This window comes from Colias eurytheme, chromosome 28, assembly GCF_061535395.1.
Source record: "Colias eurytheme isolate Ceu_HAF_F1 chromosome 28, ilColEury1 Martin Lab GWU primary, whole genome shotgun sequence".
NCBI lineage: Eukaryota > Metazoa > Arthropoda > Insecta > Lepidoptera > Pieridae > Colias > Colias eurytheme.
In genome coordinates this window covers 213,283-239,727 of record NC_143007.1, presented here as the reverse complement: position 1 = coordinate 239,727, position 26,445 = coordinate 213,283, and the positions used below count along the sequence as shown (strand labels likewise).

The window sequence follows — 26,445 nt, the reverse complement described above, 5'->3', positions numbered from 1 at the left end:
CAAGAGTTTTATAATATTTATTATAAGATTTATATTACATCATACAACTAACAAACACAGGACCATACATTATCTTACAAAACGGCAAAACAATAAATTTCAAGATGTTCCAAATTTTTCTTTAATACAATCCAAATTTTTGTGACAAAAAATAACAAAAATATATAAAATCACTCTGTTTACAACCAGCAGTTCTCTCACTCACTCACTTAGAAGAATTTTTTCGCTTGTGCTTCTTTCCTTTCTCTGAAAATATGAAATAAAATATATTTATTATAACATACAAAAATATATTTTAAAAGTACATAATATAAACAATTATTTGAAACATAAAAAAATTATTTTTGACGATTAAATCAAAAAAAACGCGGCTGATAGATTTTTGAAAATTCACTTTCATCAACCGGGAATCGAGCTGAGTAAAAAATAAAAAAAAATTGTTCCACACAGTATAGGGACATAAGGACAGAGAAAGCGACATTGTTTTATAATATTTTACAATACTCACTTATACATTTGATACAGGAACAACACGACCAACTGCCCCGCGACCACAGTTAACAACATGCCGGTCCCCACACAGGACACCGTGGGACAAGACCCCGGGCTGATTGGGGCTTGGGGCGATGATAATCTGGGGACAAAACAACGAAATATAGATAAAAATTTCAGTTTGGGTTCAATATTTCATACCGTGTCCCCTAGTGGGGGGTGGATGCATTACTAATACATCTGTTTCACTGATCGATTTTCTTTAGGGACAAGTAGGTGATCAGCCTTCTGTGTCCTGCCAGACCAAGATATTTTTTTCTTCGTCTCCACCGGGAATCGAACCCAGCACCTCGGTTCTACGCACACGCGTCAGCCGTGTAAATAGTAAAAATATGTTATGACGTTTCAAAAGTGTTTAGAAGAAGTCTAATTGAATAAATAAATGTTTGAGTTTGAGTGGAAGCATTGCAATGGATTTTAAACTTTACGGCTATGCTGAGGAAAAATAACGATAATAAAGACAACATAAAGGATGAATCCTTTATGTTCTCTTTCTATAAGGGTCCCTAGTACAATGGATTTTGAACTTTATCTATCTCTAGGGAATAAAGTGGTAATTGGAAATGAATGTTCGGACGTTCTTTAACAGACGCAGGCTACAAAATTTGTCCGAAATAAAAATCTGCCCACGCGTCTGATGGCAGAGGCAGAGAAACCAATTGAAATGCACTATGAAATAGAAAATAATTATCAAATTAATTGTGTTCAAAGTTCTGTGGGAATAAAATTTTTGGTTGGGAAAATAATATTTGAGGAGTAGAAAAAAATTGTTTGGCGACCCACGTCTTTTCCTCGGCGAAAGACGCGGGTCAGGTATCCATTTTTTTGTATTCTTAGGAAATTTCTCATTTACAATTGAATGCTGTGAAAATAGATAACATGAATTATTTTGTTAAAACCTCACCTCTGAGTAACTCCCGCCAAATTAGCCTTCACACTGTTTACACTATCCCGCAATTCGTTCAGGAACTGCGGGTTGATGGCTGCCCCCCCTCCCCCCGCAGCTACCGCCCCCCCTCCTGCTAGTAACGCGTCTGTTTTGCGGTTCACTTCGATTATGAATGCTCTGAAAATACAAAAATATATAAACATACATGATATTGTAAAAAAAATATAACATAAGCGCTATATAAAGTTGGTGGAAATGATTTAAGATCTAAATAATAATCATTTATTTAGCATTTGTCAAATATAAAATAATAAGAACATTTTAAAGTACAGCTAGCTGACGCGTAATATGTAAAAAAAATAGTGTAACTATGCTGTTTTGTTTCGGAGCTGATTCCAACTACTCTTTTGTACGAGAATATTGTGCATTACATACATCAAGATAGATAAATAAAATATGCACATAAGAAATGACAAATGTTTTGTATTCTTAATAAAAAAATTGGTAATTATTTCACAATCCATTAATTTTTCTAATCTTAAAAAAATGTGTAGTGTACACACGTAAGAAGTGAAACTTCTTTATGACCTTATTTTTTAAAAAATAATTTACTATATGCAACTTTACAGAAATACGTCGAATCACGCGTGGTAGGGATAAGAAAAAGATGGCGCGTAACGGAAAAATGTCACGCGTAACGAAAAAATGTTACACTAAATTTTTCCAGCCCCGATAAAGAAGTTTCACTTCCAATATATATAAATAAAATGCAGAAAACTTAATAAAATAAAACCAATCCAAAACAAAAAGCGACTCACTTGAGCTCGGATATGGTCTGTATGGTCATCTGGTTGTTGTTCACGAACACATCCCAGTCGTGTCGGGTTATCGGGAACGCGGGCATCTTTGGGGAAACAATTCAATATATAATATATTAAGCATTATTGAAAAGAGTTGAAAGTGATCGGAAATGCAGCTTTGAAAAGGTGAATAAATATTTAGGTAAAAATATCTTTAGCTTCTTGTTTTTATCGTGGACAAAATCAAGGAGTATTTTATATACAATTATTATATATACTAATATTATAAAGCTTAAGAGTTTGTTTGTTCGAACGTGCTAATCTCAGGAACTACTGCTCCGATTTGAAAAATTATTTCGGTGTTAGATAGCCCATTTATCGAGGAAGGCTATAGGCTATATATCATAACGCTAAGACCAACAGCAGCGGAGCAATGCGGGTAAAACCGCGGGATAGTTTTTATGCCAAAATTCCCACAAGAACAAGAACTATGCGGGTTTTTCTTTGAAAACGCGGGCAAAGCCGCGGACGGAAAGCTAGTAAATAATAATTTATCTAAATATAAAAATGAAACCCGTTTCGCGTTGTCACGGCATCACGTGTGAACGGCTGAACCGATTTCGATATTTTTTTTTAAATTATATTCCTTGAAGTACGTGGACGGTTCTTATGTAGAGAAAACGTAAATATGTATCACGGGCGAAGCCGGGGCGGACCGCTAGTTAAAAATAAATATCATAACTTAAAAATTGGTTGTCTGTAAAGTCGGTATACTGACGATAGTTGAACGTGACAACGTCCGATTGTGTTTCTTTGTCGCTCGTTCCGCGCTCTCGCTCGCACTTCAAGCCTTACATGGAACGCCTCAGAGAGTTTTTTTGTTTGAACGCGCTAATCTCAGGAACTACTGGGCCGATTTGAAAAATTCTTTCGGTGTTAGATTTCCCATTTATCGAGGAAGGCTATAGGCTATATATCATCACACTAAGACCAACAAGAGCGGAGCAATGCGGGTGAAACCGCGGGGCACAGCTTGTTTGTTATATTCACCTGCACTTGCTGACCGGGCGCTGCCATCGGCTGTCCCTGCGCTTGACTGTACACTGCTGTGAGCATCGACAGCGAGTTCATTTGCTTGCCGATCACCTGGAACATGATGCACCGGAAGTGATGAGATTGTAAGGTGGTGATGGTTACAAAATTGTAGTATTGTGTGAATCGGTTGAATAAAATAGATGGGTAAGCTTTAAACGTTTGTATGACCAGCATATTACCTAAACTTTTCGTTGTAATGGGAAATAAAAATAAATTTAGCAATAATATAAAAAAAAAACGACCAAATGCGAGCTGTCTTTTTTTATAAGTTGTAACTATAAATTTATACTTTTTACAATGATTTCTACCAAATTTCAAGATTCTGTGTTACAATTATCAAGAAATGTGTGACAACACAAAAATATCATGAATTTAAAGCGATTTTTTAACTAAGTATATTTATTTGTATTTCACTTACCTCGTCAACTTTCTTATGCAGGTCTCTAGTAACGTCCTGTATATGAGAGAGACTCTGGAAGATCTGCCGCAATTCCCTCTGACCGTCCGACTCGAACCAGTCGTCCATCTCGTCTTTGTCGCGGACCTGGAATTAAAACCGGGTTTAATTGGGTTTATTGCCGTTAAAATGTTTTAAGAGAGATTTTATATATAACGTAGTTTTTTCGGGCTTTAATTGCGGTATTTTTCGTTTAAAATGGCTTCTAATGTCGTTAATTTGATGATTTGCTGCAGGTAGTTACTAAAGTAAGAAATGGAGAAAACACTGTTATTGAGCAAATAGGAAAAAAATGATAATTACGTAGACTAACGACAATAAAGTAGATATTAATTGGAAAAAAAAGCGTTATAATACTCTCAATTCCAAAAAAAAAATCATAAAGAAATGCAATATCTATAAATAAATGAGGGGAGTTTACGTAAACTTATAATAAACGAGGGTAGTTTACGTAAAACTGTATTTTGACTAATTTTGTGAGTACTCATGTGCCCTGGTAATCGCTTCGTTAGTTGACAATAATTAAAAAAATAATAATACAAAAAAAACGATTTTTGGAACCCTTCACCTCCCCGTGTTGAGAAAGGAACACTCTCAATATCTATAAACAAATGTGGGTAATTGACAAATAAAATAAAAAAAAGACGTGTGTCACTCGGGGACTGCCGCGGTAAAGCTATTGCATGCTATGCCTTCAAGCCACATCTCCGCGCCCGTCCCCGTGGGGAGCGTGAGGTTTTTTCGTTACGGAATTTCTGGATTCGGTCCCCGCGCTCAAGGCCCGCGATAGAAGCTATGCAATAGCTTAAAAAAAAAATTACCTCTCCGGGATGTTCCTTCCTATACTCCTCCTTCTGCTGTTCAAGCTTGCGCTGATACTCTTGGTACTCCTGCGACAGCTTCTGTTGGTCGTCGTTGCTTATTTGTTGACCTCCTGGTGGTATCAATGTGTGCTTTAATATGGTATGTACACTTCTTGATTGTTTTTTTTTTTAACTTATTTGTATTGTTTCAATTATAATGTAATTGATAATTTAATTGATTTCGTAAGTATAGCAGATATTTTCGTGTACCATTATTTAAATTATATAAATGATTGGTAATATTTCTGTATTTCGACGCTTCAAAGCACTTTTAAATTAAGTATAGATGAATAATTACGTATATATGTATTTTCTATGTATATTATTATTACAAACCGCCTCCTTGGTACAGTGGTTGACGCGTGAGCGTAACACCGAGGGGTCCTGGGTTCGATTCCCAGTGGAGACGAAGAAAAAAAAAGACGGGTTGCACTGGGGGAGTGCCGGCAGAAGTGAAAACTTGATTATTAACGTTGAGCATGTTTGATATTTTGGAATGGTATCCGTCTTACGCTTTTTCGATCAGGTCACGTGTCCTGACGCGAGTTTAAGATTTTATACCCATTACAGAAAAAGTGCTCAACGCCGCTAAAGAAGTTTTCACTTCAAAAAATATCTCGGTCTGGCAGGACACAGAAGGCTGATCACCTACTTGTTCCTAAAGAAAATCGATCAGTGAAATAGATGCATAATGCATCTGCCCCTTACCCCACTTAAGGACATGGGACTTCATATTTGTCTTTACAGTGCGTAAGTGATACTTGTGTCTATATCACTACGTATGTTTGTATGTATCTGTGTGTGTGTGTGTGTGTGTGTGTGTGTGTGTGTGTGTGTGTGCCACTCACCGGTCTGCTGGTCGCTGTGCAGCGAGCTGGTCAGCAAGTGTATCACGTCATGGTCGTCCGCCAGCCCGCCGGTCGCGGCTGACAGACCGAAGTATCCCCCGCGCGGTAACACCACGTTCTCCGCGCGGAAACATAGCTCGTAGTCCGCCTCGTTGTTTGTCAGACCTGTGGTTTATGATAAATGTTAATAGTTTGTAGAAACTTGCAAATGAAATGATTGATAGAATGTTCAAAATCAAATTTTAATACTTTATTGCCAATACAAATCAAATTTTATACCAATATATTTTTACATATGTACATACTAGCTTTCCGCCCGCGGCTTCGCCCGCGTTTTCAAAGAAAATCCCGTTCCCGTAGGATTTCCGGGATAAAACCTATCCTATGTCCTTTCTCGGGTATCAAAATATCTCTATACCAAATTTCATGCAAATTGGTTCAGTAGTTAAGGCGTGATTGAGTAACAGACAGACAGACAGAGTTACTTTCGCATTTATAATATTAGTATGGATGTATTAGCAACCTAATGCAGGTATTGCAATACAATAGGTCATATATTTAAATCACATCATATTATATATGTTTCATTGTTTATATACGTCAGGGTAATTTATTTCAATTATAAGATTATATATTTAAGCAGACTTTTGAGTAACTATTCCCATAATTATATTTTGATCAAAAAATTTTTTAAACAATATACATATTTACAACATACAAAGTTCATTATCATGTGTATGTGTACCAAATGTGTGTAAAACGTGCAAAATAAATCCAAATGTAACTGTGTAAAACATATGGGTCTTTTAAATAAATATATTCTCATATTTTCATTTCCATTTATATAGCAAATAAAACATTTCACGTCACGACACACTTATGACATAACTCACCATTATGGAAGTACACGGTGAGCGTGTTCTGATAGTACTCGATCCTGGCGCGAGTCGGGAACGGCTTGTTACGGAAGTCTCGTAGACACCCTGATAGGAGTTGGGTTGAACCGTCACTGTAATAAACAGCATACAGTTAGTAGAAACTGTATGTCTTTTCAATAGATAATAATAAGTGAAGTCCCGTGTCCCCTAGTGGGGTAAGGGGCAGATGCATTATACATCTGTTTCACTGATCGATTTTCTTTGGGGACAAGTAGGTGATCAGCCTTCTGTGTCCTGCCAGACAGAGACATTTTTTTTTCTTCGTCTCCACCGGGAATCGAACCCAGGACCCCTCGGTTCTACGCTCATGCGTCAACCACTGTACCAAGGAGGCAGTCATAGATAGATAATACATGTTTAAAAAAACCTTATTGTCTAGCTGTAAGATAAACAGGAAGATAACAAGTACTTCGAATCTATACTACACGTTTAAGAAAAGAACCTGTAAAATGAAAGATCTATGACGTTGTTTAATTTGCAAGTGACTGATAAGTACATAGTTATTTCCATACAGCACATACATATTTCTCTTATTACACCTTTTATTTCAAAATTCATATACGATTATTAAAATGGCAACCCTACAAACCACCCACACAAAGTGTCTCCCTCACCTCTTATGATCAAAGTTCTTCGTGCCATCATTGATCATGGCCATGATGTAGGGGTTGTTGTGCTTGTTGTCATTGTCGAACGAGTCGAATATGACGCCCAGACCGTTCCAGCGGTCTGACGAACCGAACACGTCTCCCGTGTAGTCGCCACGCTGGCTTGTGTACCAGAACGCCTGGGAGACAAGTTATATTGTTATTTAATTATATAGTAATCTTATATATAAAAATGAATCGCAAAATGTGTTGGTAAGCGCATAACTCGAGAACGGCTGAACCGATTTCGATAATTCTTTTTTTATTATATTCCTGGAAGTACGAGGATGGTTCTTATGTAGAGAAAACGTAAACATGTACCACGGGCGAAGCCGGGGTGGACCGCTAGTAAGGAATGAAATTGATTGATGGTGCAGTGAAGATGTTTCTTTTACAATATAGTTATATAATAGAGATATGTCAACATAAAATATCAAAGTGATAATTTTAAATTCACACAATCTCTTTACTTTTTGGTTTTTGTTTAAGATCAAGTTAGCATCTATCTGTATATTAAGACTTTCTTATTTTACTGTTTCATATAATAACTTTAGTTCTAAGCACGCTTTATCACAATTGTACCATTACCGTACAGATTGGAAAAGTAAAAGTCTGGCACAAACCAGAACCACCGTTTTCACCGTCTTCGGTAAGGTATGCACATTCTCCACTACATAAAAGGCTGTTTTCCTTTGCCTCATTTAAATTAAAATCATTCAATTATTGTTTATGTATCGGCATAATTATTGTTTATGCCGATACATAATCACTTTTTTTTAAAAAGCTACTTACCAAACCGTCAGCACCTATCCTGCCTCTACCCGTGATCTTGAACATCACATCCACCTCCCACCAGTCGAAGTTGATCGGCTGCTTCGTCCATATCGCACCCTTTTGACTGCGTAGTGACGGTGCGAGTCGGACGCTTTCGCCGGACGCTATTGCGTCTGTAAAGTAAAACATAACATGTTAGTACCAGACTTAGCAGACCTTTTATATTATCGCGTCCAGAACGGCTCATAGTGTTAACCACATTTTTATAGACGGTTTATAAACGTTGAACAATAGCAAACAAGAAAAAAAAATTTAAATTTATTTTAGTAAGTAGTTAGGTAATCCATGAAAATTTTAATACTTTTAAGCTATAATATAGTATTGAAAATAAGTTCATTGTAGGCTCATTTCTAGGGTGGGGTATATTATAGATAGTAAGTACTTATGTATAACAAATCGATAAATTATCATTTTAATATAATTAAATTCTCTTTAGTTTGTTGAATGTCTCGTCTTGTTTATTCAGATGTTTGTAAATTTTCCGAAAACAGAAATGCAAAAAATTTTACATTGAAAATTAATACACATACGATATAATAGATATTCGCCTGTTTAAATACCTATATTAACATATTATTAAAACACTTAGAGCCAGCGCGCACGAGCAACTTTGTCTCCGCAACTATTTTGTCTCTCCCATCAATTTGTATGGGGAGTTGCGTCGCTACGTGCGCGCACTTTCATACTAGCCCATGGGTAGGAGAGACAAAATAGTTGCGGAGACAAAAAAGTTGCGAAGACAAAGTTGCTCGTGCGCGCTGGCTCTTATATTTTTATATCGATTATTTTCATTATTTTATGACTAATAAGTTTAATGTCGTGTCTCAAGCTTTTTTTCCGACACAAAGTAGGCTATATTCTTCTAATAATCACTTTCAAGTCTTCGGAAAATACATTTTTTATGAAAACTGGTCAAGCCGTTTCTAAGAAGTTTAATTTTCACATCCTATTTTTATAGTTATCAAAATGTATTTAATCATCCGCACATAATTTTTATTCAAATAAAACTTGACCCTATTAAATAAATATCACCGGCAGACGCAAACCGCATCAAAGCCGGGTCAGCCAACACCAACTGACACTTGACAGATAAACAAACATTATCGCTAAGAGCTAGCGCGCACGAGCAACTTTGTCTCCGCAACTATTTTGTCTCTCCCATCAATTTGTATGGGGAGTTGCGTCGCTACGTGCGCGCACTTTCATACTAGCCGTACTAAACTACTAAAGTATCTCTCAATTCAGTGGCTATACACTTTTCAATGATAATAATCTACACAGCAATAGTAGATGATAAGATTAGAAAATTTTTTGTAAATGTTAAATATAATTTAATAAAATAATGTTATTATATACCTACTGTATTTAATGGTTGTGATTATCTCTGGTAGATTAACAATATTTTATTAAGAAATTACTCATTGAATAATACTAGCCGTTCGCCCCGGTACTGCCCGGGTTAATCCGGATTTAAAAAAAAAGGTAGGTAGTCTACGTCACGAATTATGTAGCTAAATTTAAGTAAGAACTTGTAATAAATTTTGAATTCGATCCAGTAGTTTCGGCGATTATTATATTAACTAAAAAAATCTACTGTATGTTTGTTTGTAGTTTATTACTGGTTCACTCAAAAACTGCTGAACCGATTTTTATGAAATTTAGATAGAGGGTAACCTGGATTAACACGTAGGATTATTTTTCCTTTGACTACGCGGGTGAAGCTGCGGGCGAAAAGCTAGTAAAAGAATACCTACCTACATTTTTAAATAATTTATTTTAGTGGTCACTAGGCAATGCTTACATTGTATTATTTTAACAGATAATATTATACAGTAATATAACATTATAGCCCCGTTAGCATTTGTACGAGCGTATTTTTTGCAACGCTCGCGGCTCGCCACACATCGACCTCAAACTTTTTGCTTGCCTGTCTTGAACGTGTGTTTCTACACTCAAACTCAATTAGGTTTCATTTGGAAGTGCTTTTAAATTGTCATCATTACTATTAAGTATTAACAATTTACCTTCTAGACCAGTGCCGATAATTTTTGAAACAAAAAAAAATCACAGTAGGATGAAACCCGTTAGAAAAGGAGGGGAATATGATAAAGTGTTCCTTTAATTTTTATCATATTCCCCTCCTTTTCTAACGGGTTTCATCCTACTGTGATTTTTTAAAGGTTTTTATCATTTTGGAAGGAATTGGCAGTTGGCACTGGCCTATTCGGTTCAGAAATCAGAACGAATATTGTAAAGCTTGTTTCTATCTTCTTCTTCTTCTTCTTATCTTCTTATATATAAAAATGAATCGCAAAATGTGTTGGTAAGCGCATAACTCGAGAACGGCTGAACCGATTTCGATAATTTTTTTTTTATTATATTCCTTGAAGTACGAGGATGGTTTTTATGTAGAGAAAACGTAAATATGTACCACGGGCGAAGCCGGGGCGGACCGCTAGTATAGAATAATAATATTTATGTCAATATGTGCAGTTAGCATTGAGTATGTTTGAATTTAATCTATGTATTATAATAAAGTAGTGGCTGTGCCCCGCGGTTTTACCCGCATTGCTCCGCTGTCCGCTCATACTGGTCTTGGTGATGAATAGATGATAATAATTGTTTAAGGTATTTTTATTCTTTGTACCTATGTCGCAAAGTTAGAAGATCTGAATTCTCAAATTAAATAATGTTGAGTACTAAATACTGTGCTTAAAAATCATACACACTATTTCAACGACCTATAAAAGTAGAAGCCACATAAATAATCATACAACATTAAAAATACACATAAATCGGCTATCAATATGTAGGTCAAGATATTCAAAGGTATATTTATTGGTCTAAACTATATCTTGTAGAGGTCACTTTATCGGAGCGGTGCATCTATGCATGCCGCGTATTTACTTACGATACCACAAACGTAAATATTATGTTACGATTCATGACCCGGCCGCGGCCGCGGCGGTGTAATTAAAGGAGATGAGATATCATGTTATCTTTGCATGAAAAGTTATATAAACATAGCATTCATGTATTCTTAATTAATATTTTACCCGATTACTAAAGAAGGAAGGCAATGTTTTTCGAGTGTATGTATGTGTGTATATTTGGCACGCCCTGCAGTCCAAACCGCTGGGCGGATTTTCATTTAGGAGGTGTCGTTGTAACCATCAGGATTGTTTTTTTTTTAATTGAAAAGTTACTTCCGAAAAGGATTTTGTATATATACTATAATATATCCTAGACCTTAACTTTCAAACTAGGACTAAAACTGTACATAATATTAAAATGTCCGAGAAAGACACAACAACTTATCATTACCTAAATATAAGCTCAAACTCAAACATTTATTTATTCAATAAGACTTCTTTTAGAAGCAAGTTTGAATCGTCATTACATATTTTTAACATTTACCATCGATTCGAAAAGCAGTATCTACGGAGTAGAACCGGCAAGAAACTCCATAGTTGCTCTTTTAAATCATGTCAGTATTACAACATATAATACAAAATTGCAACATAACTATATAATATACTTTAACATTTAGTATCAACTAATAATAATTAGGCTATCAGAAGGCAGACTGAGCGAAAAAAAAATAATTTAAATGAGCCATGTTGCTATTTGGAACATTAAAAAGAATTTTTAATTTTTAATATAGATTTCTTTTATTTAATTTACAAATCACATATATTATAATATCTAGCGCATGCCAAAAAACAACATTAATAATTAATTATACAATAAAATTAATTTTAAATCAATAAGTATTTAAAAACACAACTTTGCAAAATTTTCCACAGCGCATGCATCTTAGCTGCTAAATTTTTAATGTTACAAGAAATTCATTTAAAAATGTCATAATTTACATAAACTATTTATGTATAATGTTTGTTTTTTCTTTATTCTAATACAAAATGTAGTTTTAAATTTACATAAGTGCCGTAATATGTATCTAATTTCAATACAAGTCTTATTATTTTACGTCTCTATATGTGATGCCGATTATTGCATAAGAATAATTATTTTCTTGTCCTATAAAATCTTTGTTGTCTCGGGTTGTCTGGCAGAAATCGCTTACAGCGATAAGACCGCCCTCTGTACATGTTGTTACTTGTATGGTTATTAGTTTTTAATCCTGTATTAAGTGTGCAATAAAGTATTTTTCATTTTTCATTTCATTTCATTCATCTTTGTTCGTAATCTTACAGCACCACCTAAACAGCATTGCTTATTTATGGTATATCGCGAAAATAAAATGTATCCATAGGCTTAAAAAAAATCCCTTTAACTATTTAAAGACCATATTATTTGCTTTGTGTGCACCTAAAACATTATTTTCTATACCATGCAGTCAAAAAATCCATACTAATATTATAAATGCGAAAGTAACTCTGTCTGTCTGTCTGTTACTCAATCACGCCTAAACTACTGAACCAACTGTCATGAAATTTGGTATGGAGATATTTTGATACCCGAGAAAGGACATAGGCTACTTTTTATCCCGGGAAAATGACGTAATCCCGGATATCCCACGGGAACGGGAACTATTCGGATTTTTCTTTGACTGCGCGGGCGAAGCCGCGGGCGGAAACCTAGTATTAAATAAGATATTTAATCTATTTCTTACTAGAGTATCCTGTCAACTTATAAAACATTTTTCTCATCCGATAGTCAATTGTTTTTTTTCGATGTTTCAAAAGGTTGCTCTTTTAAAAGGGTTTGTTAATAAATAAATCTTTCGAGTGTACAGTGTGATTAAATACATCCAATTTCCTTCCTCTATATTGAAAAGAGACAAAAATCGCAAAACTGATGCATAACGCAACTCAACGGTTGCAAATCAAAATGATTTGATAAGGAACTCACGTGCTACAATAAAAAATCAACCTTATATTAAGACAGTAGGGTATAAATTAATCTAATACATAACACAAAGGTTATTAAAAGTTGTTGAAAACATTCATTTTATTACTTTTAAATGTGTAACTATCACCTTAATGCGATTTGTGTGTTTGTGTACAATGGATATAAAATTTCAGTTTGTCTGTATATCTATATCTATACTAGTAAGATACGAGATGAAGGGTCTGTTTGAATGCATGAGTGTCTGGAATGATTGTGCTGATTTCGATAATTCTTCCCTCATTGAATATGTATGTGACTCCTGCCCCCCTAGTCGAGTGGCTTTCTGTTAGCGTAGCGTTCAATAGAATAGACTACGAATGTATGAGATTGACGTAACATGTAGATACGTTTATCTACAGCCTACGTCAATCTCATACATTAGTAGTCTATTCTATTGAACGCTACGCTAACAGAAAGCCACTTGACTAGGGGGGCTGAGTGCTAAAGGCAATGTTTTAAAAATTTGTCTGTATGTCTGCTTACTTCAGGGCATCTCGGAAATGGATATTTATTTAATAATTAACTAGTAACGAATTTTATAAGGAAAACTTGGCTTAAAATTGGCGAACAATAAAAATATTTTTTAATGTAAGCAAAGTGATCAATATCTAGTTTTTTACATTCCATACGTAAAGAATAAATTATTGCAATTACTTTTATCATGGTTCACTTCTATTTAATACTAGCGGACCGCCCCGGCTTCGCCCCCGTGGTACATGTTTACGTTTTCTCTACATAAGAACCATCCTCGTACTTCAAGGAATATAATAAAAAAAGAATTATCGAAATCGGTTCAGCCGTTCTCGAGTTATGTGCTTACCAACACATTTTGCGATTCATTTTTATATATAAAGATTGTTTTTATTATATTTAATAGTTATTGTGAAAATTGTCATATTAATAAAAGTATGTTTGTATCTCTGTCTAGTTTACTATTTCCATATAAACAAGTCAAATACATATATTTTCATGTAAAATTGTACACAATATTATTTTCACAACAATACAAATACAATAATGTATTAGCACAGACTAATAATAATATACTACGTATACAACAGACGGTGCACTCCATACAAAAAAAGTTGCACTATGAATTTACGCAATTAAAGCGCCAGTGGGGAAATAACGTACTACGTGTTCGATTATATCTCTTAGTCTTTTGCTTTTAACACACTAGATGGCACGTTAAACACAGACTTGATGTTCTTTTTCTTCCAGAGCCACTAGATGGCACTAATGTAAATATATGTACACGTACCTTTTATTTTCAAGTCTTTGGCGTCAAGTGTCAACTGTCAACTGTCAACATAATATTTTGTACCTACTCGGATTTTTAATTAGACAAAGCTGACTCACAGAGTACCTACATAGTACCTACATTATTATGACTGGTATTTAGTTCAGTTTATTTACGAGATTCTGTCAAAACCAAAACGAGAAGCTTTGTTTGTTTTCGTTTTTAATTGTTGAAAAATAAGTGCTAAATATGATTGAATGACTGTGAGGTTATGTAGAATCTACAGGCAGAAAAACGGCAGAAAATAAGCTTTATATGGTAAACTGATATTTTCTCTGAACATAAATTTTTACAAACATGATTTTTAATGATTGGTTTAATGGATTTGTAACCCAATATAAGATTGTTTTATTACAGACTTATTATGCTTACGTTCGCAATAACAAATTTGTTCAAGAGAGGAGAAGAATTAATCCATCCCAAATGTAAATACGATTCTCCACAAAAACATTGTAGACACAAGAAAGGGATTTCTACATTTGCTACTAAGAAGGATATGGGATCATGAAGGATTTCATCTGTTTTAATACCAGTAAAATGGAATGAGCGCCGTGGCCGTGACTGTGTTTGGTAACTACATAAAGAATGACAAACATTCAACTTAAAATTATTATGAGTGCATTACGGGCAAGGGCACAATAAGTTGTCCTTTGACTAAGATGTACTTAATTTTAAGGAACACTAAAATGGATGGCTAGAATAGGTATAATCGCATACATAGTATTTATTTCTAGTCTGTTGTATAAATAATCAAAGACTACAAAATATATAGTGAACTATGTCTTTAATATTAATTCTACAGTTTACAGTGTAGTGTGTAATCTATTGTATGTGTGCGTCTAGAATATATAGTCCTGTTGTTCTACAGTTTAAGCAGTTCAATACAAGCTTACAGTCGAGTCAAGTGTTTCATTAACCACCAACCATTGCATGGCAACCCTGCCAGTTTTGTAAATTGTAGTCTACCTAACCTGACTGTTGGTTTTGATTTGTATCACACAAAGAATACTATACCAAATTTCAAGAAATAAGAATTAAATATTTGATTAACTTTTACTAATATACAGGAGCTTATACATCAAACAAGACCAAAGCAGGGCTTTGGAGAAAGTGTGTATGGACAAAGACCACAATACATATGGTGCGGACAACTGCATGAAAAGCATGCAGTAAGGGACATTAAATAAATAAATAAATAAAACACATTTATTGTGAGAAAAGGCGCGACAATTTTGATATTTTATTTTTATACAAATTAATTAGAAATCATATTGACTGCCCTCAATTGCTTTCTCTGATTGGATTCCGGACGCCTAGTAAATTCCCACGTAAACCGATCCCACTATTATCGGTGCCTGTCATGAGGACCACTTTGGGTTCCTTCTCTCCCATACCACGAATATGTAGAAATTACAATCGAATAGTAAATCATACACTAGATATACATTTCGATAATATTGGAAAATTTAAACAGACGTTGCAAGCGATCAACCATGTCAGTGTTTAATTATTATACTAGGTACCTCTCTTTTATACATGATTTTTTTTTGTTTATTTATGTTGGAAAATGAATTAATTCTGCATTTTATATTAATTTAATTTGAATGTTATATAATTAGTCATTTTTAAAGTAACGTTTTAATTTAATTTGTTTAATTTTCAATTAATTTTATTCCATTTTGATTATTATATTGTTATTTTAATTTTATCTAGTGATTATTTTAAAATGTATTTTATTAAGTTAAAATGTATTTAATGTGTATATTATTATTATTTTTTTTAATGTAATTAATTTTTGTAGTGCATGCAGTGCTCATTTTTTATTAGTTGTACATCATGTCCTATATTTTTTGTGTACTTTTTATGTAAAACAATCGATGTACTGCTGCTAATGAGCCTTAATAAAATAAAATAAAATCACAACACGAGATACATTTATAAACGAAGGAAAAACAAAAAGAAATAAAAAGAAAAATAATTAAATAAAAATAATCTTATTCCTAAGAACTGTAATGTGGCAGTGAGTGACCTGACAAATGGAGCCAACTCAGTATATGATGGCAAGGTGATTAATACCTCACCACCACTGATTTTCAGTGACCCCAAGTGACTATTGGAGTTTCAGTCTAGAATTGTATATAATGATAATTTAACATGAGTATATTATGTGAAAGATATATTTCTATTAATATGATAAATACTAATAAATAAATACATCAGTTAAAACATGATATACATATATATATACATATATATATTATGTATAGTTAGATATAATATCAGTATGTAATTATGTATATACTTAATGTAAATAAATAAAATTAAATTATGTATATGTTACCGGAAATGTATGAAATCAAGGAATTGTATACAAATCCTAGTGGTCTAAGATCCGAATATAAGTCGAAATGCAACGGCGTGATAATAGAATGAGACCAATTTTATAATAAATAAAGTGTATTAAAAATGGTTTGACTGGAAAAATCCTGGACAGGATATTTTTTATTAATTATAAAAAAAAAATATTTTCATTTTTTATTAATTCAATTTAATTCAATTTTATTTTCAGTTTCGAGATAATAAAACAAACGTTATTTGAAGACTTTTTAACGAATGGGTCTCAAACTAATAGGAAATGTGTACAATGCCGATGCCACTTAGGACATGTATAAAATATTGTTTAATAAACTATTTAATGCATACAATATATCCTAGTAAATGTATAATCTTCCTTGGAATTATATATAATTCCAATATCGTATTAGGAAATGTATATAAAGTAAATGATTTCTGTAATAAAACACGTTGTTATTTTTTTTATTATAGCACTTATTGAGACAATCGGGTAACAGTCTTACCGTAAAATAATAATAATATTATGTTCATATTATCTTACTAATTAAAATTTCTTAAATCAACTTATATTCAATCAAATCAAATTTTCATTTAAGTATTTAAGGGTGCTATTACCGATTTTTAACAAAAAACGCTATTTTACGGTACCATTTTAACTCAAAGCAATTACACGTGAGAACAAAGTAATATCTTAATTTAAAGATAATATATTCAGATCTACGATCATCTTATAAAAATTGTACGACGTCATACAAAATTGTCGCTGAAATACGATTTTCCCAGCACAATGATCGCATAAAATGCAAAAAAATGGGGTCTAAAACGGTACAATTTTAAGAAAATTAAAAGCCTAATCTATCTTCTTACCTATAAATTATTGAGGGATATACATATAGTCCTTTATAGATTCTGATAATTTTTTTGTATCTAAATCAAAATTTTATTTCAATTATTAGCTAAATTAAAAATACTTGTCGATTTCCTCATACATTTTGCTCTCGCGGGTCGTCAGACCGCGCTCAGAAGCGCTCTTGGAAGGACGGGTGTATCGCTCCTCGTCCCAAAAATAAAACGAATTAGAAAAAGATTACTGTGCGTGCACTATCGTTTTCGCGATTTGAAATATTTGATACTTTATAAGAGTAAACTGTTTATGTTTCATATTCCAATTATTTGTAATTTTAAATTATGTTTTAAAAATGACCTTGCTTGAGATGCTCTTTTTTATGGGTTGTTGAATAGATTGGTGGGGTGAAACAATTCAAGATGGCGTCGACGAAAATTTGACTTTTTTTTCGTGATGGGTGTTATTTTCAAAGTTTTTGGGGTAGCTATTAACGAATATGAGGTCAAAACTGAAATCCAAGATGGCGCTGACGAAAATTGTACATCTTTTCGTCATGGGTGTCATTTTCACGGTTATTAGGGTATCTATTAACCAATATGAGGTCAAAACTAAAATCTAAGATGGCGCCGACGAAAATTTTACATCTTTTCGTTATGGGTGTCATTTTCATGGTTTTTGGGGTAGCTATTAACGAATATGAGGTCAAAACTATAATCCAAGATGGCGCCGACAAAACTTTTACATCTTTTCGTCATGGGTGTCATTTTCATGGTTTTTGGGGTAGCTACTAGCTATTAACCAATATGAGGTCAAAACTGAAAAAATTGTATATCTTTTCGTTATGGGTGTCATTTTCATGGTTTTTGGGGTAGCTATTAACCCGTTTGAGGTCAAAACTAAAATCCAAGAAGGCACCGACGAAAAGTTTGACATCTTTTCATCATGGGTGTCATATTTTCATGGTTTTTGGAGAAGCTATTAACGAATATAAGGTCAAAACTATAATCCAAGATGGCGCTGACGAAAATTAGACTTTTTTCGTGATGGGTGTCATTTTCATGGTTTTTGGGGTAGCTATTAACGAATATGAGGCCAAACCTAAAATCCAAGATGGTCATCGAATTTCAAGATCGCGTCATGGTAATACTGTCGCGTTATGGAGCAAGGCGGCGATTTTGGTATCTATGAATCTCGCCAAAGAAAATTCACTCCTGCCACTTTTTTCGGCACACACGTTCTTTTTTATTTTATTCTCTTCGTTTAAATGTTTTAGATAAACTATATTTTAAATATAGTTTATCTAAAACATTTAAACATTTTGACCTCATATTCGTTAATAGCTACCCCAAAAACCATGAAAATGACACCCATCACGAAAAAAAGTCAAATTTTCGTCAGCGCCATCTTGGATTATAGTTTTGACCTCATATTTGTTAATAGCTACCCCAAAAACCATGAAAATGACACCCATGACGAAAATATGTCAAATTTTTCGTCGGCGCCATCTTGGATTTTAGTTTTGACCTTATATTCGTTAATAGCTACCCCAAAAACCATGAAAATGACACCCATGACGAAAATATGTAAAATTTTCGTCGGCGCCATCTTGGATTTTAGTTTTGACCTCATATTGGTTAATAGATACCCCAAATACCATGAAAATGACACCCATGACGAAAAGATGTAAAATTTTCGTCGGCGCCATCTTGGATTTTAGTTTTGACCTCATATTGGTTAATAGCTACCCCAAAAACCATGAAAATGACACCCGTGTCGAAAAGATGTAAAATTTTCGTCGGCGCCATCTTGGATTTTAGTTTTGACCTCATATTGGTTAATAGATACCCCAAATACCATGAAAATGACACCCATGACGAAAAGATGTAAAATTTTCGTCGGCGCCATCTTAGATTTTAGTTTTGACCTCATATTGGTTAATAGATACCCTAATAACCGTGAAAATGACACCCATGACGAAAAGATGTACAATTTTCGTCAGCGCCATCTTAGATTTCAGTTTTGACCTCATATTCGTTAATAGCTACCCCAAAAACTTTGAAAATGACACCCATGACGAAATGATGTCAAATTTTCGTCGGCGCCATTTTGGATTTTAAATTTGACCTCATATTGATTAATAGCTACTCCAACTCCTTGAAAATGACACCCATGACGAAAAGATTTCAAATTTTCGTCGGCGCCATCTTGGATTTTAGTTTTGACCTCATATTGGTTAATAGCTACCCCAAAAACCACCCAAATTTGCAAATGTGTTTGCTTATTAGGAAAAGTTCAGATTTAAAGATATAGGTAATGTGACGAATTTAATTTATTGCATTCCGACTGTTTCTCGGAATAACATACATTTACTAAGAATTGCATACAAATACAATGCCGGGTTTAATATATTGCCGGTAACATAATATTATGTATGATAATAATTCTTAAAGTATTTTATAGATACATTTCTTAAAAAGCTTCGATATATGAATAATATGTATACAATATACAATAATACAATTCATATTCAAATTGTTGTAAAATAGTCACACTTTTTTAAGTTGGTTGAATTCACTAAAATACACATAAGGATCGTACCTACTAATAAAAGTAACAAAATGAATTTTTAAAGTTCCCAGTAATCTTCTGGAATCAATTTCAATAAAAATATAAAAAAAATAATATCAAGTATGAATATGGTCTATAAAATGGAATGCGCTATGTTTACGTGAGCGTGATGTCCCGCGAACCACGTTGCGACGTTAAATACCTAAATTTGAGTAGCGCAGATTTGTGACAACTGACAGCGTCCTTAAAAAAGTATTTTATACATTTCTTAAAAAGCTTCGATATTGTATACAATAATACAATTATTCATATTCAAATTGTTGTAAAATAGTCCCACTTTTTTAAGTTGGTTGAATACACTAAAATACTTATAAGGATCGTACCTACTAATAAAAGTAACAAAATGAATTTTTTAAAGTTCCCAGTAATCTTCTGGAATCAATTTCAATAAAAATATAAAAAAAAATATTAAGTATGAAGATGGTCTATAAAATGGATTGCGCTATGTTTACGTGAGCGTGATGTCCCGCGAACCACGTTGCGACGTTAAGGGTGACAAATCAACATCAAGCTATGCTGCGCTGTACTGCGCTGTGCTGTGTTTGGTCAACTCGCTCGTCTAATATTTTAATGAGGATACAAACAAACCATGCTGTGCTGCGCTGTGTGAGGCTACGCTCTGTTTAAAAACGCAGCAGTCTCGAGCGAGGCGCGCTACCCGCCATGCTGAGCCGCGCTGTGCCGAACTGTGCTATGTTTTTTATGGAGCTCTGCCATGCTGCGCTGTGTTGAGCTTATCACTATCATCACTACATAGTATAAAACAAAGTCGCTTTCTCTGTCCCTATGTCCCTTTGTACGCTTAAATCTTTGAAACTACGCAACGGATTTTGATGCAGTTTTTTTTAATACATAGAGTGATTCAAGAGGAAGGTTTATATGTATAATAATATCCATTAAATAGTGGAGAAGTACTGTTATTTTTGAGGTTTCTAATGTGATGTCGTAAAAAATTACATTTATTCCGCTTACATTGCAAACGCAGGCTGAACCCTACGAGTTTTATCAAAATAATGTACTAAGTATTTATACACATTGAAAAGGTCTACAGAAAAGTCCGCGATGGTATATGTCTATCTCTTATGGATAACTCACAATAACTTATTTTTGTCATTTACTTTTTACGACAAATAATGGCTAATTTTCGAAGCGATTTTAACCAATACAGCATTAATCCTTAACCAATTAAATACCTTGAATACATTGTTCATTTAATATAGATCTATAGGGCCCTTTACACCGTATAATTTAAGTGAATATTTTCGAAGATATTACAGATTTAAAAATTGCGGGACGTAGCGTTTGCGGCGGTACCGGCCGGCCGCCCGGCTATATATTTTATACCCGTGCGAAGCCGGAGCGTGCCGCTATGTTTTTATGTTGTAAAACGTTCACAGTTTTTCTGTAGTGTATTTAGTATCAGCATTGCACCCGTGCGAAGCCGGGGCGCGGCGGGTCGCTAGTTAATAATAATTAAAATGATTTTTAGTCATTCGCAAATATTAAAAAAAAATCGTCTTCAGTGGCAATACTCTTTAGAAAATTCTCCGTATTTTTCACGTATGGTGTGAGGTAACAAGCTACCGTGACTGGACTCTTTTAACGACAAAATACATAAAATATCCATATCCGCTTCTTCTTCACTTTCATCTTCATCGGATTCAACTATGTCGTAATGTTTACGTTTTTTTGAAAATAGGGTCATATTTGACGAGATAAACGACTACACGAGCTGCTGATTACTTTATACTGAGCTAGATTGTTAAAAAACGTAGCTTAAGAAACACAACACATCACAGCGCAGTACACTGTACAGCGCAGCATCGTTTAATTGTTAAAAAAACGTAGCTTAAGAAACAATGTCGCAGTTGGATTGTATAATCCGCCGTATTACAAACGGCCGGCATTTTGTAATATGCCGAAATTCGTCTTTTTCAAACATTCTGTATAGTTCTAAAAAACACGAACCTAACCTAACCCACCCCCTTATCCAAACCAAAAATTTCTGATTACGAATTTTCGGCATATTACAAAATGCCGGCCGTTTGTAATTCGGCGGATTATACAATCCGATTGCGACATACATACCCCTCGTCCCGCGTACCTTCCAAATTTCCAATATCTTAGATGTTTTACATTTCCGACTGTTAGTTAGGTAATGTATGGATTTCCTAGGAAATGTGTACTATAAAATAATTTATTTCACACATTTCCATGCGATTTTAGGAATTACATACATTTCCTGGGAATTTTATACAATGACGGATTACATACATTTTCGTTAACATATACTTACAATGTTTATAATTATAATGATAAATAGGCAGAAAATAACGGTCTATATAATGTTATGTTATATTATAACCAGTAAATAAAATAAATATTTAATTAAAGTTTATGTGTAAACTGTAATTCGATACAAATGCAGGGTTAGAACAGGATTTTAAAATATGTCTCCGGTATTGGAAACGAAAATTATTAATATTTGTCAAACTGGTTAAATGGTGGTGGAATGTTGTTCCAACACTTATGGCTCTTTCAATTTATGCGTTTCGTATCGGACCGCTAGTCGCTACAGTGCCGAAGCTGTGCGTTTGTCGTACGGCGCACGCGGCACGGCCGGTTGTTTGTTTTCATACAAAATGCACAGTGCGGCAACAGCGCGGCGTCCGTACCGCGAACGCTCGACAGCAGACGGCAATCTACAGATCACCCATATTTGGCAATCTCGCTTCACCTAATGGCCTTGTCTGTTCAAGCCGAAATGAATTAATTACCTACTGCAAAAATTAAATAATTTAGATTACCTGGAAAAGACAAGGAAAATAAACTTTAAACAAGTGTTCGACCGATTATTACCAAGTAGGTAAATAAATTAATGACAAGACAAGGTAATTAATGCTAATAATTTCCTAAAGAAAACATTTTTTTCAAAATTTTCACATAATAGGTACTAGTACCTAACTAGACTCAAAAGTTTATGATAAGTCAATGAATGATAAATAGAATATGTTTAAGTAAAATGAAGTAGTTTATTTTACAATAAATTAATCTTATAAATTACCAACTTTCATTCTACGGCTTCAACCGTGTGCCTTATTCAATCCCTGTTCCTACACCTTGAATCCTATTTATGCAACAAAATTGAGATATCCTTTTTCAACGTAGGTATGTACCGTGTATGTATATCGAAATTTCCGTCAAAATCGGTTCAGACGCGTGCGGGAATACCTATTTTCTTGTGGTCCCACTATTTTCTATTTTGTCCTACTATGACGGAGTAACTTTCGTATTTATCTACAAAACAGAAATGATTTGATTGTTTGTTTGTTTGTATTGGATAGGATCCCAAACTACTGGATTGATTTGAAAAATTATTTCACCATTCGAAGCAAAAATTATACCTACCTGATGAACATAGGCTACTTTTTATAACGGGAAAATACTTCATTCTTATGGGAATCGATGTCGAAATATTTCATTTTAGGCGCATAAAGAAAAAAAACGCAAAGGATCATTCAAAACCTTTTCTACGGTTTAAATCTCAAAACTTTTTGGTTCATACTTCATATAAATTATAAAGGTAATCTGATAGGATTATTTAGAAAATAAAACAAGATGACGTAGGTAGGTATTTAACTTTAGTTTCGATTTATTATCATTATGATGTTTTCATTATGAATTCTTGATATTCTTAACGACGCGGTTGGCGCAGAGGTAAAGTAACTGCCTACTGAGCTGACGGTCCCGGGTTCGATCCCCGGTCAGGGCAAATATTTGTGTGATGAACTTGATTATTTGTTTTTGGGTCTGGGTGTTATCTATATATGTATTTATAAAATATTAAATTATATTTATCGTCGTCTAGTACCCACAACATAAGCCTTAATTGAGATTACTGTGGGACTAGGTCGATTTGTGTAATATTGTCCTTTAATATTTATTTATAATTTATATACTTATAATTAAATGTGACTAGAAATAATATATACTTACTACGGTTTAAGTATAGGTTGTATTATGTATATTATTTTGTAATGAGATCTTGCAATCAAATATTCACACAATCTCGCAAGTTTTCCGACAATTCATTTTTCGTATGAAAACGATCAATACACTAGGTACCTACCAAATATAAGCCGCTACAGGAACGCAGTTAGTAATAATTAATAACGGCTTTAACCCATTTACAATATTTTTTATAGGTACTGCAAAGGCAATGAGGTTATGTATTAAAAACGTAGTATATTATTATTAGTCTGTGGTCTGTGATATTATTATTAGTCTGTGTTAAAAACGTGAAAAGTAACGTAAAAACGTCTGTAGTGCCATCTAGTATTCGTTTAGCATCGCCAAATCGGAGGAGAATAACTTGTTTATAGTAGTTTCATGAGATGGCGTTGTTTTGAATATAAACTTTTCTGTAAAATTAGTTAAAATCGAGTGAAAATTAAATTTAATAGGTAGGTTCTATTTACAAAAGTATGTAAAAAATTATAAAAAGCAATGAAATTGCAATTAAATCTAATTTTATTTTTTGCTGGTTAAAATGATACACTTAGCGGCATCTATTGGTAGACGGATGGCATTAATCGTCTTTTGTATGTAGTGCACCAGACATGGTATTAGCTAGTTCAGACTGGTGAAAGTTAATATCTGTTAAAAGTAAAATTCACAATGACTTACAAAAATTTGCTTTGTTAAAATATTTAATATATTTTTAAGAATATTAAATAATGTTGTATGTAATTATTATATTGCATTAATTTTGTAGTCTTTCACTTCTTTTGCTTGTCTAATTACAATTATTTTTATTTTAAACTAGCTGCGCCTCGCGATTTCACGTTGCTCCGTTCCTGTTGGTCTTCGCGTAATGATATAATATATAGCCTACCTCGATAAATGGGCTATCTAACAACGAAACAATTTCTCAAATTGGACCAGTAGTTCCTGAGATTAGCACGTTCAAACAAACAAAATTTTCAGATTCATAATATTAGTATAAAGTCGTATGTATATTAATAAGAGGTAGGTAGTATAATGAGAGGTAGATAAAATGCTTTCGCCTTTTCTAAAGTCAAGAAGTCAAATGACTTATTAAAAATGTATCATTTTTTAAATCTTGATAACATTATGTTACATTTTATTGTTATGATAATGTCATATAATGTTCATAAATTAATAAAGTGTGCCGTTTATCTTATCATTTGGAATATTATTTGAATATTTTAAATGTATATAAGCTACTCAAGTTACTTAATTTACAACCCTGATAATTGATTTAAAAAAAACATGAAAATTTCCTTTTAAAAATAGATATTTTGTGATAATATTTTACATTTACAAAGAAAATTATGTTATTTTCTGATAGACAGTGAAAGTCTTAGGTAAAGTCGTAGTAAAGTCTCTAGAAGCTATCAATAAAAAAATGTACCCATACCAAAAGCAACACATGGAACTGAATAAAAATTCTGCAATTTCCGCCAAAAAAATTCATCCACAAATTTAGTCTAATTGACTAGATACCCAAAAAGGCTATTAATTATCATCTACTATGAATATGTATTATTACCTATACCTAAAAATCGCTGCCATTTATAGTAATTTAAATTCTAGATACTGTAATAAAATTTAGCAACATTTATAATGAGACGAGTTAATATTTTAATTCATGAAAACGATAAAACGCATTCCAAAAAACTTGAATCCACGATCTTTGCCGTCGTGGAAGCGCAAACAAGATTTGACACGTATCTCTTTTCTTTGTCACGCATATGCGAAATACAATACATCCATCCCTTTCCAATTTGACAGATTCTTCTGACGTGTCTTTGTCAGATGTGATGTACCGTAACAACAAGCCATGTAATTAATAAAAACGCCCTATTATAAGTGAAAAACATATTTTACTACCTAAAGAAATATTCAGTTAATAAGCCAATACACTAAAATAGCCGAAAAAGTATTGATAATGTACAGAAAATGTACTTACTTCCTCCATACTCCCAAAACGGCACCGAACCATCTTTTTGCGCTAAGTACGGCGGCTTGAACGAATATTTATATTCAAATCGTCTATGTACTGATTGCTGTGTACTCGTATTCACTAAAATACACAAAACTGAACACAATAACAAGTTTATACTAAACGAAGACATCGTTACCACGGAGCTCTCGACATGAACACGGACAGCTCAAGATGAAATGTCAAAATAGTGAATAAAATCTCACAGATTATTAATTCACGGCGTTTCATTTTACGGCTACCACTTATGAAAATAGAAAATTACATATATTACTCCGCACATATTAACTTATTATAGGCTGGATTGTTTTGGTTGTTTTTGAATAAATTGTTAGATTTGGATATAGGCTTTTTAGGGGTTTTTCCTCGCTCTGCCCGGGATGAACCGGAATTTTATTAGAGGTATTTGAAAATATTGACAGTTGACAACAAATAATCTTTGATGTTTATTTCTGA

At 33.5% G+C, this 26,445-nt stretch overlaps 1 protein-coding gene across 1 annotated transcript; it reads right to left on the bottom strand.

The window, feature by feature from the left end:
* On the bottom strand, positions 1–26,164 carry ergic53 (lectin, mannose binding protein ergic53). Its single transcript, XM_090117507.1, has 12 exons — positions 25,957–26,164; positions 7,882–8,036; positions 7,057–7,229; positions 6,398–6,513; positions 5,505–5,669; positions 4,615–4,727; positions 3,755–3,880; positions 3,292–3,387; positions 2,260–2,345; positions 1,457–1,618; positions 509–634; positions 1–246 (listed from the first exon to the last, which is right to left on the bottom strand). Exons 1-12 carry the CDS (start codon positions 26,120–26,122, stop codon positions 210–212), a joined length of 1,521 nt encoding a protein of 506 aa, XP_089973633.1. The 5' UTR covers positions 26,123–26,164; the 3' UTR covers positions 1–209.
* Positions 26,165–26,445: the final 281 nt, after the last annotated feature.

Excerpts from the sequence above, each read along its gene's own strand:
- ergic53 (XM_090117507.1), bottom strand. The coding sequence starts at position 26,122 with ATGTCTTCGTTTAGTATAAACTTGTTATTGTGTTCAGTTTTGTGTATT. Across the intron at positions 1,619-2,259 it reads CAGACCATATCCGAGCTCAA|AGCATTCATAATCGAAGTGA; the intron begins GTGAGTCGCTTT and ends TTGTATTTTCAG. Across the intron at positions 247-508 it reads TTCCTGTATCAAATGTATAA|AGAAAGGAAAGAAGCACAAG; the intron begins GTGAGTATTGTA and ends TCATATTTTCAG.